The 13,395-nt window shown below is 35.7% G+C and overlaps 1 protein-coding gene across 6 annotated transcripts in view; it reads left to right on the top strand.

Annotated features, from left to right (window-relative positions):
• The window catches only part of LOC107739565 (TBC1 domain family member 5-like), a 20,485-nt gene that overhangs the window by 5,349 nt on the left and 1,741 nt on the right, over positions 1–13,395 (top strand). Inside the window, exons 2-22 of one of the 6 annotated variants that reach the window (XM_016551724.1) lie at positions 2,649–2,719; positions 2,835–2,934; positions 3,193–3,238; positions 3,354–3,462; positions 3,596–3,685; positions 3,776–3,850; positions 3,946–4,013; positions 4,484–4,586; positions 4,726–4,814; positions 4,961–5,011; positions 5,146–5,215; positions 5,323–5,495; positions 5,751–5,893; positions 6,233–6,339; positions 9,632–9,717; positions 9,858–10,147; positions 10,342–10,404; positions 12,094–12,302; positions 12,510–12,606; positions 12,693–12,772; positions 12,999–13,295. In XM_016551724.1, the coding sequence (XP_016407210.1) occupies positions 2,838–2,934; positions 3,193–3,238; positions 3,354–3,462; positions 3,596–3,685; positions 3,776–3,850; positions 3,946–4,013; positions 4,484–4,586; positions 4,726–4,814; positions 4,961–5,011; positions 5,146–5,215; positions 5,323–5,495; positions 5,751–5,893; positions 6,233–6,339; positions 9,632–9,717; positions 9,858–10,147; positions 10,342–10,404; positions 12,094–12,302; positions 12,510–12,606; positions 12,693–12,772; positions 12,999–13,295 (2,343 nt within the window). In that variant the 5' untranslated portion in view covers positions 2,649–2,719; positions 2,835–2,837. Of the gene's footprint in view, positions 1–2,648; positions 2,720–2,826; positions 2,935–3,192; positions 3,239–3,353; positions 3,463–3,595; positions 3,686–3,775; positions 3,851–3,945; positions 4,014–4,483; positions 4,587–4,725; positions 4,815–4,960; positions 5,012–5,145; positions 5,216–5,322; positions 5,496–5,750; positions 5,894–6,232; positions 6,340–9,631; positions 9,718–9,857; positions 10,148–10,341; positions 10,405–12,093; positions 12,303–12,509; positions 12,607–12,692; positions 12,773–12,998; positions 13,296–13,395 lie in introns of all 6 variants that reach the window. The other 5 variants (XM_016551723.1, XM_016551722.1, XM_016551725.1 and 2 more) reach the window with 5 other exon arrangements.

Below are 13,395 nucleotides of genomic sequence, written 5' to 3' on the forward strand. Positions count from 1 at the left end.
AAGAGAGGAACATGCTAGCACATGTTGAATAAACATGAGCACTGCACGTTTCAAAACCCCGTGTGGGTGTGTTTTTATATCACTGTATTTCTGAAGGAAACCGACTGTTTTCAGAAAATTTTGGAAGTCATTTTCATTTCATCTTGCATGCAATGTCTGATAAAGCAGCGTTTGTGAGCGGAGCGCTGCTTTGTGTACAGCGTTACCGGTGAAACCTCGATCTCTACCACTCCAACAGCGCCTCCTGCTGGCAGAGAATGAGTTTGCATATATATGCCGCCACAAATAGCGTGTAAGTCTGTGGGAAACACTGCAATACCATGTTAATCTCAGCTATATTAAAATTATATACAAAAAATATATTCGGCCCTAATTCTAATCAAGCTTTTCTCCTTGATTATGTACGTGTATAAGCACATACAGACACACATATACAAGCAAAGGAACTTTTGCCCTGCATCTGAATCAAGTAATTTCTACCACCACAGTTATTTGATGCAGTGATAAATATTTATGCATGTTATGTGTATGTGTGTGCGCACGCACGCATATGTGAATAGCTAATGAAATATGCAAGGATTCATTTGTGGAGTGATTGCATCAGTGCTGGCTTTAGCCTGCAGCTGTGCCAGTAAATGCAGTAGTTGCAATGAAACAAACTGAACATTAAGGGAATAGTTTCATGCTACACAAACCAAACATCTAATTACAGAGAGTTATTTTTATTTCTATTTTTACTTGTTTTACTTAATAATCTTTTTGGTGAAAGTCTTAGTTGAATTCCTTTGTGTGAGGCATCTAGCAGGTCCAGTTCATTATTATTGTTGTGTTAAAGCATATTTTAGTTATTATTCATGTGTCTGCCTTGACTTAATTCCTCTAGTTGTCCCTGAGGCTTTATGCTAATGTCCTGCACTGTACTTCACTGCAGAGGATCCTGGGATTTCCCACTGTACCAGAGCTAATGCATAAATCTAATTGAGCTGGGCCAGGGAGGTCTATTATACATGAGGAAAGCTATCTGTTAGCTTATAAAATTTGAAATCTGCCACTTATGATTTATTAACATTTTTATTTTGAAAGAAAACAAACTTTTGAATGATTGTCAGTGGGGAGGCATGCTTTTATTATTATTATTGTTGTTGTTGTTAATACATTTCTTTTTATATTATTTATTTATGATTATGTAATTGTTATTTTTTTATTATATTTTATTTGATTGATTAATAATAATGCAGTTGTAACGAATGCAATTTCCTTGGCAGCTTTTCTTCATATACCAGCTAATATGACTGTTATATATAATGCATGAGTTGCACAGGCTGTCTGTTGGTGTAGTGAGATGTCAGATCAGTGTTTATTAGTTCATCTGGATAATTGATAAAGCACGGTTGTGTGTGTTCGGAACTAAATGCAACCTCATGAAAAACAACAGAATGGATTAAGGCTTAAAAATAGAAAAAGAAAATCCAGACAAGCCTGTTTTTCCACTTTTTAGAGGCCAATGCTGTCATATCAGCACTGTCTGGCTCTGGCTTGTCGGAGCTGAGATATTTTTGGTTTATAAATGTCTGGGAATCACTTCAAAACCGCGCATGGCACTGCCAGTGTGTTTGTTCACATGCCCTCACTGCTGCAGAACAATTATACCACATATACAAGATCAAATGTGCTCTGATTGTTTGCCTCTTCGTTTCTTAGTTTGAGTCAAGACTTGTTTTAATTCACTGCACATCTGTCAAATGTTAGCATGGCTGGTTATTCTGGTAAATGAATACAAGTGTTGCTGGTATAATGATTCTGAGGTGATGGTACAGTAATATACACAATCCGATTAAACATCATTTAAAGAACTGAGTTGCTGGCACTCTTCGTTAATGTTGCTGTCATGAATTATGAAACATTCAGTCTGTGAAATAGATTTACATTCGGTGCCAGAATTAGCAGCTACACTTGGATTTAATTACAAACAGCTTTCGACTAAAATATAACCATGTAATTAATCCAAACAAACACAATCTGTTTACTGTATACTAACCAGACATGATAACAGCTGCTGGGTCTCTGGCGTGTTGATTTGAGTTTCTGTCCTAACCAGTCCTGAAAAGTTGATGATGGAGACATTTTGATATTTCTACCTTTTGAGGGTTTTTTTAACCATTGTTTCCATCGCACTATTGCACTATTGTTTGTTTTCAGTGTTAAAGGAATAGTTCACCCCAAAATGAAAAATCTGTCATCATTTGCTCATGCTCATGTCATTCCAAACCTGAATGCATTTCTTTCTTCTGTGGAACATAAAAGAAGATATTTTGAGGAATGTTGGTAAGCAAACATGTTCAGGTCCCATTGATTTCCATTGTATTTTTGTCCATGCTATAGAAGTCAATGGAACCTTAAACAGTTTGGTTATAAACATTCTTCAAAATACATTCTTTTATGTTCCACAGAAGAATGAAAGTCATACAGTTTAGAACGATATGAGGGGGAGTAAATTATGTCAGAATTTTAGTTTTTGAGTGGACTATCTCTTTAAAATACTTCATGCTATCCAATAGTTTAATGTGCAAAGTCAATGAGAAGTAAGCCATTAATATTGTCAGTTTAGGCTCCGTCGGTATATTCATTTGTTTTGCTCTGTTGTTTAGCAGATTAATGGTTAGTGGACTGTGGTCTCCATTGTGATTAGGCCTATGAGGAGAACCAGGCGAGTCTAACAGTAAGTATCCACACAATACCTGTTGTAGTTCCTGTTTTGTACTGTAGTGTTGATTGTGGCTTCAGTGGTGTATGTTGATATCACAGTCTTTAGCGCTTCCTCTGCAGTTTTGCAGGACATGCAGCACCCAAACTTCGAAACACGACACCCGCTGCAGCAGGAGGAGCAGGAGACGGGTTACGACCCTCTACAGAACTACAACAGGAACAGAGACCGTAAGTTACCTAATATATCTACATTCAAATTGGAGACCTGACAGTGTGAAGAATAGGGCTGCATATTTTGTAATGCATTTATTTTGATGAGTATTGTGATTGGATTTTGACTATTGCTATTAACTGATATATAAGAACAAAAAAACAGCTCTCATGTTCAAAATGATGTGCAAAAACTACAGACTTGCAACTATGATGTCTCACCAACTATGATGTCTTAACTATTTTCTCTGTGTAATTTTGTTTCTTTTATTTCAGGAGGATCATTGGATAGTACTGTTGAGTCCACGCTTCAGTCATACGGGTCATACATTTTTCCCTAATGTCACAAAGCATCAGAGTTCACATGTGAAACTCACTGCTGTGTGATGAAGGTGTACCTCTATCCTCTAACTTTCCATTTGACATGCTCTTTACAGAAAGGAGTGGGATGATTTGTTCCAGAACAGTAACTACCTGGCGCGGATCAGGCAGGCTGGTATTAACGGACGATTACGGAGCAGCCGATTCCGCAGCGTATGCTGGAAGGTAATGGCTACCTGACAGTGACAGTGGCAGATGACAGGTTTACTTGTTGTTATTGAGGTTGAAAGGTTAAATGTGCAATTTCTGTGCCAAACGGGGAAGAAAATATTATGAGCTTTGGTTTCGTTGGTTCCAGGTTTATCTGGACGGCCTGCCAGAAGATAAGACTCAATGGATCAGTCGAACCAAGGAACTCAGAGCACAGTATGAGAAGATCAAAGAGACGGTATGTGTGTGCACACATGTATGTGGCAGTGATTTATGTGTCTTCAGTAGGTTTTGACACTAAATCATGATTGTTTGTCTTGAACTGCAGCATATTACAAACCCTCGCAAAGCTGCCGGCCAACAGGACCTGGTGGTGAACAACCCACTGTCACAGGATGAGGGGGTGAGGGAACAGCCAATTTAGAAAAACCAAAAGAATGGCTGGATCTGTCCATTACAGTTTGATTTACATCTTTTTTTCTCTGTGTCTCTCTTCAGAGTCTATGGAATAAGTTCTTTCAGGATAAGGAGCTCAGGAGCATGATCAAACAAGATGTTTTACGAACGTAAGTGTGTGAACTGCCTGTACAAATACACTACCATCCATTCAGTCTTCAGTGTCACATAATCCTTCAGAGAGCAGTTTAATATGCTGATTCGGTGCTCAAGAAACACTTACCATGTTGAAAACAGTTGTACTACTTAATATTTTTGGGGAAACTGTGATACATTTTTTCAGGATTCTTTGAATAGAAAGTTCAAAAGAACAAAAATAGATTTTTTTTTTAATAGAATTTTTACAATAATGTAAATGTCTTTACTGTCACTTTTGATCAATTGAATGTGTACTTGCTGAATAAAAGTGTTAATTTATTTAAATGGTAGTGTATCTTTTTATTTGTAATTTTTACTCACTCATTAAATGAGCATACCAAAATTATAATTGAAACAGTTGAATTTAGTTTTTTTTTTTTTTCATACAAATCATATATCATATCATAATATCATATTTCTGCAACTCCTTGATTGTCTGCAGGTTTCCAGAGATGCTGTTCTTCCAGGAAGAGGATGTCAGGACGAAGCTGACTGATATTCTCTTCTGCTATGCACGAGAAAACGAACAGCTACTCTATAAGCAGGTTCATTAACACTTAATGATTGTGACAGATACTTCCACACAACAACATAACCCGTCGAACTGGCTCAGATGTATCTAATAAAAATTTTGATCAAAATAAGCATTTACTTCTCTACATTATCCTCTTTGTCTCTCTACAGGGCATGCATGAGTTACTGGCACCTATAGTGTTTGTTCTTCACTGCGATCACCAGGCGTTTCAACATGCCAGTGAGACGGCCAATCCCAGGTCTGACCTATTTACCACACAGGAGAGACTGTCTGAAGACTTGCTCAAATTAAACTTTAAATTTGTTCTGCATAGAGTTTTGAATATTAATGGAGTTCTCAGTAATTCTTAGTATATTTATTTAAACTGTCTTTCCTCATTTGCAGTGAAGAGATGAAAGTCCTTCTGGATCCTAAATTCCATGAGCATGATGCTTAGTGAGTATCACATTATCACACTGGAAGATCTTAAACCATATTGCCATGTCTCTGTTTAAATGAATATAGTTGTTAAATACACTTTGCTCAATCTGTTGCATCCATCTTTGTGTTCTTCAATAATTATCCCATAGTGCCATGTTTTCTCTGCTCATGGAGACAGCAGAACCCTGGTTCAGCAGTTTTGAGCGGGAGGTCAGGAAGGTACAAAGAATAATTTTATGTTAAACTTATTGCATTGATATTTTGTTAGTGTCAACTTCAAATGTCAGTCTTGCTAACATTACTTAAATGATGCTTAAATATTTCAGGGCAAAGAAGAGATGTTAACCAGCATCCCCTTTGCGAGACCACAGGACTCGGGCCCTTCTGTTGCCATAGTGACCAAAGTCAACCGAATTCAGGACCAGCTAGTAAAGAAACACGACATTGAACTGTACATGCACCTCAACAGACTAGAAATAGCTCCCCAGATTTATGGCATGTGAGTATGCATGAATTCTATATATTTTTATGTGTTATAATAATAATAATTAAAAAGGTTTTATTATTAATTGAAAAATATTTATAAATATATATATTACTTATTTAATCATTATTTCTTGCCATTTCTACGTGTTGAATATAAACGGGGTAGAATTAAATATAGGTTAAACAATAAAAAAATTTTTTAACTAAATTTGTCATTTTTTCCCGTCATTTATGAATTCTCTATCTGTTTCTGTGTGTTTGTGAGCAGTCGCTGGGTTCGACTGCTGTTTGGTCGGGAGTTTCCCCTGCAGGATCTGTTGGTGGTCTGGGATGCTCTTTTTGCAGACAGCATCACTTTGGACCTGGTGGATTACGTGTTTGTCGCTATGCTTCTGTACATCAGAGATGCATGTGAGTTCAATTCTCTCTTGTCTGTGCTTCGTTCATAACAAAAACCAATGGAACACAAGATATAGACTTCTTAAGGCCCAAATACACTTTGAGTGTTCACCCTTTAGCCCAGTGGATAGCAAGCAATATAAACCCACAAACAAAGTTATCAGTGTGTCAAGTCATATCGCAACACTTGACACCTACATAGCCAATCCAAAGACAGGAAGCAATGGCATGCAGATGAGTTGGCTTATACCTGCTAGCACTGAACATGTATCTAACAAAGAGCTCTAAAAGAATGTTATCAGCTTATTTGAATATGCAGTAACTATCGTTCCTGTGTTTTTCATGTCATAGTGATCGCTAGTAACTTCCAGACGTGTCTCGGGCTCCTGATGCATTATCCTCCTATTGGAGACATCCACTCACTGCTGCTCAAAGCACTATTCCTCAGAGACCCTAAGGTACCGTAATGCACATTTTCACTTTTAATAATATTTTTAAAATATTATAAAAATATTACAAATACAATTTATAATATTAAATATGTATTTATTAAATAATATATATAATTAGAATAATTATTTATTAGGGGTGCGCCGATCCGATACTCGGTATCGCTCCGATATTGGCATTTTCTGCCGGATCGGGTATCGGTCAGACAAGACTGATCCAAATCCGATATTGTGTGTATACTATTCTGTGTTATTGTTAAGCACCACGAAAGGCACAAAAACATTATAAAGCACCATAACGTTTTCATGCACTATATTCCAAATATTCTGAAGGCTTTCCATTGTTAAATGTGAGGTTCAGATGAATGTTAAAGTCGTTAAATCCAAGTTCGCGTAAACTCGCTGTGGCTGTCAGTCATCATCCATTCAGCATTCAAACCGTGGGTTGCATTCGGTTACGACAGTCAAGACCATGAAACTCTCTCCAAGATGATTCAATGTTCCAATTATCATACTTGATCTGTAGATAAAGATCAATGGTTTTGCATAAAAGGACTTTATATTGTTGGAGTTTAGTGTTGTTTCTAAAGCATGTTACTTTATACCGGGTGTCTGTTAGATCACTACACTGGAATAAAAAGCACTATGAATTGTTCTTCACACGCACACTAACTGAAATTTAAACCTGTTTAAAGAAAAGACTCTATCGCACAGATATAATACACTACGCATCAGTATGGGATGTGCATAAGTGCTTTGTGCCGCTCTGTATTGGAGCATTTCATATTATAATATTTTTGCGCAATGAAATATTATTAATACCCTTTCTTGTTCTGTGCTATCATATGTTGCTGCCTCATAACTGTGCTATACATTTAAAAGAAATGTCTTAATTTTATATTATATATTTATATATAAATATATTTACTTGCTTTTCATGAATGCATTTTACAACAACAAAAAGAGCAGTGTGTAACATTTTACCAGATTCAGTCCTACACTTAATTACTTTTATTTATTCCCCACTAAATAGTTTTCACTAAATCTTTCGATTTTATAAAATTGTTATGCACTCATGATTTTTCTAGAGTATCTTTTGCTGCTGAATTATCCACTAACCTAGTGTATAATAGTATTTTTTATCATAGATTATGATTATATATTTTTTTCATTTGTTATTTTTCTTTATAATGAAGTTGTCTATATTTAGTAGATTGTGTTTAACACACAAAAGAGTGCTAATCAGATCAACACACAGGTATAGAAATTATACATTGAGAAAAAAAACAACAAAAAAAACTGTGCTGGTATTGGATCGGTATTGGTTTTGGTCGATACGGATCGGTTCTGAAAAATGGTATTGGTGCATCCCTAGTCAGGATGAACTGTTACTTGAAGTGGTTTTACAGCCTCTAAACTCTTCCTCTCAAGGGTGCTTCTTACAAGCACTAGGAATCCAGAGCATTTACCCCGATCAAAATACATTTTTTTAATTACTATTTATTAAAAAAGTACCTTATGCTCACCAAGGCTGCATTTATTTGGTCAAAAATACAGTACAACAGTAATATTGTGAAATAGTTTTGCAAATTAAAATAACCATTTTCTATTTTAATATATTTTAAAATGTAATGTATTCCCGTGATGGCAAAGCTGAAATTTCTTTACTGTTACTTGTGATCAGTGCCCTTTAAAATTATTATTTTATATATACAAATATCATTGTTTGAGGTTGAGATGTACATAACTGAATACTGTATTCAAAAACACTTTGACAATTGTGTCTCACCTTTCAGTATATGTCTTTTGTCTCTTAATTGCAGTTAAAACTATGGTGTAACAGGTCTGCACAAAAACATTATAAAGCACCATAAAGTTTTCATGCACTATATTTCAAGTGTTCTGAGATTGTTCCTTAGTTTAATGTGAGGTACAGATGAATATTTAAGTCGTTAAATTCAAGTTCACATAAACTCTTCTCTCCGCTGCGGCTGTCAGTCATCTTCCTTTCAGCGTTCAAACTGCGCGTCGCGTTCGGTTACGACATTCAAGACAGTAAAACTCTCTCCAAGATGATTCCATGTTCTATTATTATACTTAATCTGTAGATAAAGATCAGTGGTTTTGCATAAAAGGACTTTATCTGGCTGGAGTTTAGTGCTGTTTCTAAAGCGTGTTACTTTTTACCGGGTGTCTGTTAGATCACAGCACTGGAGTAGAGAGCACTGTAAATTGTTCTTCATGCGCACAGAAACTGAAATTTAAAACTGCTGAAAGAAAAGGCTCAATAAACTATCGCACAGATATAATACACTACGCATCAAAATCCTCTTCCCTTTGTGCTTTGAACTTCTCTATGCGGAGCGCTGCGTGCTGTGACTCCGTGTTGCTTCAAGCACACGAGATGCGCATCATTCTGCGCACGAGATGCACATAAAGCGCTTTGTGCCGCTCCATATAGGAGCCTTTCATGTTATAATACTTTTGCGCAATAAAAGATTATTAATAGCCTTTCTTGTTGTCTTATCTATCATATGTTGCTTCCTCATTACTGTGCTATACATTTAAAAGGAATGTCTATTAATTTTAAAGTATATTAATTAATATTTAAATATATTATTTAATATATAATAATTTAATATAATTTAATGTTTTTCATTAATGTATTTTACAACAATACAAAGAGCAATGATTAACATATTACCAGATTTAGCCCTACACTTATTCACTTTTATTTGTTCCCCACTAAATAATTTTTTTTCACTAATAAATGTTTAGATTTTATAAAATGATTGTGCACTCATGATTTTTCTAGAGTAACTTTTGCTACTGAATTATCCACTAACCTAGTTTATAGTAGTATTTTTTGCCATAGATTATGATTATATATTTATTAATTTGTTGTTTTTCTTTACAATAAAGTTGTCTATAAATGGTAGATTGTGTTTAACACACAAAAGAGTGATGATTAAGTCAACACATTGAGGTATAGAAATTCTACACTGATTTAAAAAAAAAAACTGCTGGTATCGGCCGATACCGAAAAAGTGGTATCGAGCCAGCCCTAATGTTTAATAAATAAATGTAATCTTTAGTAATGTGATCAGAGTGATAATAATATAATAGTAATAATAATTATTATTAGTTATTCTGGAATTTGTTTTATACAAGTTTAGGGTATTTATGCTAGTGTCCTAAACACAGATTTAACCTAGCTTTAAACTCAAAAGCACAGACTCTGCTAAAAGTACATTATGTATAACTTTTTATTTTTGTCATATGTCTTTTTATATTACTTTAGAATAATCCACGACCTGTAAACTACCAGTTCCAGCAAAACCTTGATTACTACAAAACCCGTGGGGCTGATTTTGTCAACAAGACTCGGTATCTGGTGTTTTTGTGCATTATCTTTTTTAAGCATGTCTAAGAAATAATAATAAAATTATTCATGTATATAGTATAATGTATATAATATACACTGTATATTTATTTACAATTTGGATTTTTTTTTCTTTTTTCGCCAGGGCCAACACCAAAGTAGCACCTCTCAACATTAATAAAGTATCCAGTTCTCTTCTTAATTTTGGCCGGAAGCTCATCGCGCCGATGGGAGGTGGTTCCAGCGGTATCTCGCCAATTAATAGTGAGGTGATATCAGCTCTTCCCCCTCAAGCTCAAGTGCCACGCCCATTGGCCGAGCCTCCATCATGCACCACCCCCACAAACACGCAGATGAAATCGCAGCCATACCCACAAACGCAGCATCAGCACCGGCTGCTGAAGTCTGAAAGTATGCCAGTGCACCTCAGCAAAGGTGAGCACACATGTACGCACACCTTTTTGACCCTGTACGCTTATGGATTGTGTTAATTTTACCCATATATCTCCAGAAGTATTAATATTTCAGTGTGCATGGATTATGATATGATTGTGTACATGCATGTTCTTAAGCACAGGTACATGTGACAGAATAGGTGTGTGCTCTAGCCTTACTCTTCTGTCTGTTAGATGTAGGTTCTTGTGGAGCCTCTCAGATATCTCTCCCTGCCCAGATTCACTCTGATACCCCAGGTAACTGCTGCCATGACAACAATATCAGCACCGGAGTGTGCATGTGCGCTGTATAAATGCATTTTATTTGATCCTGCTTTTTGGAAGGGTTTTTTTTTTTTTTTTTGGATGGTTTTTCTGTGACGTGTCTGCTGTGTAATCCATGCATGTGTGTCAGTGTTCAAATAAACTTGGTGTAATCATGTATTTTGAGTCGTGCTGCTTTTTGTCACCAGGCTACTATGTGCAAATACTATGTAATAAATTAAAGTAATTAATTTACACTAATGTTTAAAGGTTTGGGGTCGATAGGATTATTTTTTTCTGTTTTTGAAAGAAGTCTCTTATGCTCACCAACACTGCATTTATTTGCATTTATAAGACTGCATTTGTTTAAAAAACACAGTAAAAACAGTACTATTGTGATAAAGTATTACAATTTAAAATAACCATTTTCTTTTGTAAAATTTTAAACTGCAATTTATTCATGTGATGGCAAAGCTGAATTTTCAGCATCATTATTCCAGTCTTAAGTGTCAGATGATCTTTTAGAAATATACATTTTCTGCTCAATAAAAAATTAGCTACTATCAATATTGAAAACAGTTGTGCTGCTTAATATTTTGGTGGGAATCCTGATACATCTGTATTCAGCATTTTTGGATGAATAAAAAGTTTAACACTGTTTTTGCTGTCATTTTGATTAAATTAATTCATACTTGCTAAATAAAAGTATTAATTTCTTTTGGATGAAGGTATAATCATGTGCGCTAAATGCATTTTATTTGATCCTGCTTTTTGGAAGGGTTTTTTTTTTTTTTTTGGCATGCTTTCACTGTGACGTGTCTGCTGTGTAATCCATGCATGTGTGTCAGTGTTCAAATAAACTTGGTGTAATCATGTATTTTGAGTCGTGCTGCTTTTTGTCACCAGGCTACTATGTGCAAATACTATGTAATAAATTAAAGTAATTAATTTACACTAATGTTTAAAGGTTTGGGGTCGATAGGATTATTTTTTTCTGTTTTTGAAAGAAGTCTCTTATGCTCACCAACACTGCATTTATTTGCATTTATAAGACTGCATTTGTTTAAAAAACACAGTAAAAACAGTACTATTGTGATAAAGTATTACAATTTAAAATAACCATTTTCTTTTGTAAAATTTTAAACTGCAATTTATTCATGTGATGGCAAAGCTGAATTTTCAGCATCATTATTCCAGTCTTAAGTGTCAGATGATCTTTTAGAAATATACATTTTCTGCTCAATAAAAAATTAGCTACTATCAATATTGAAAACAGTTGTGCTGCTTAATATTTTGGTGGGAATCCTGATACATCTGTATTCAGCATTTTTGGATGAATAAAAAGTTTAACACTGTTTTTGCTGTCATTTTGATTAAATTAATTCATACTTGCTAAATAAAAGTATTAATTTCTTTTGGATGAAGGTATAATTATTCTCTGAACTTTCTGTGAACATGTCTTATTAGTCATCTTCATAGTACAAGTGAGATCCTGCTGTTTTTATTAGGTCATGTGAACTGGTTTATCTGTATCTGTGATTTACTGCATGCTGTGTGATTGTCTCAAACTCTTTGTGCTATTTATGTAGCTTACTGTATGTTATGTTAAAATTGTTCTGTTACCTTTGGTCTTGCTGTCTGAAATACATTTTTATGACTGATCTTGTAATGTCTACCTTACAGGCCACACCTCCTGGACGGTTAGCTCCTCCCCCAGCACTGAAAGTTTGTCTGGTGGGCGGGATCATGCCATGTCTTCCCCTCCTCTCCCAGTGTCAAGGGGCCGAGACTCCAGCACATCATCTCCTCCCCACTCTGCCACAAAGAAAGACTCTTTCTTTAACATCAGTCGCTCACGGTCCCACAGTAAGACTATAAACAAGAAGGATGCGGTAAGCGGCATCTTTACTCTTTGCAACTGCTGTAATCATGTTTACTCTTCAACTTTACCATTTGCATTCCCAGACTCTAATTTTGTGTTCATTCTTTTATTTTCAGATAGCATGTGATTTACTAGGATATTATGTTCTAGCTCCTGTTTTTGTGTTTAATAGGTCCTATATGTATGCTAATTTATACATATGTATTTTTACACACAGGAGGAGCTGGAGGCCCAGGTGTCATTCTTACAGGGTCAGATTAATGACCTAGAGGCCATGAGTAAATATTGTGCCAAGATGATGAACATGCACATAGGTGAGTCAGTGAGCCAGTTAGTCGTCTCGGCACTAAACAAACGCTGGTGGTGGAATGGTAATGATTGTGCTTTGATTGATGGACAGGCAAAATTCAAGATGTGATACTGCAGGAGCATCTGGAGAAGGAAGATGAGGTTCTGGTGTCACTTGCTGGACTAAAACAGGTATGAATCAGGTCTCTACTTTGCTCAAATAAATTTGGATTTAAAAAAAAAAATAGTATGAAGATAACTAGTAAATATATACAACATTTGTATTATGTTCATTTATTTGTTTATTGGTAAGTACCCATGTAATTAGTACACAAACATTTCAGGGTGATAAAATCTATTAGAGATCTGTTAGATCTAATATTGAATTACAGATCTAATTTTGTCCATATTGTCCCAGATTAAGGACATCCTGAAGGGGGCTCTCCGATTCAACCAGAGCCAGCTGGAGTCAGAGGAGAATGAAGAGATCACCATAGCAGACGATCACTACTGCTCTAGCCAGTATAGCACACTAAAGGACCAGACTGATCCAGACCATTTGCCTGAAGAGACAGCTGGTTCTACTAGCATACAACAAAAGGCTCCACAGCGGAACGACCACCAGGAAGGAGACATGGTAGCTGAGGAGGAGGAGGAGGAGGAGAAAGAGAAGGTCTTGACCACTGAGAATATCACCACAATACCAGAGCCACAGGTTAGAGAGGATTACACAAAAGTTTTTTCATGTGAGCAAGTACATGCACATTTTATAAATTCATTTAAAGGTTTTACTTCGGTACACCAGGAATAAAGTT

Source organism: Sinocyclocheilus rhinocerous, unplaced genomic scaffold, assembly GCF_001515625.1.
Source record: "Sinocyclocheilus rhinocerous isolate Xijiao unplaced genomic scaffold, SAMN03320098_v1.1 scaffold314, whole genome shotgun sequence".
Lineage (NCBI taxonomy): Eukaryota > Metazoa > Chordata > Actinopteri > Cypriniformes > Cyprinidae > Sinocyclocheilus > Sinocyclocheilus rhinocerous.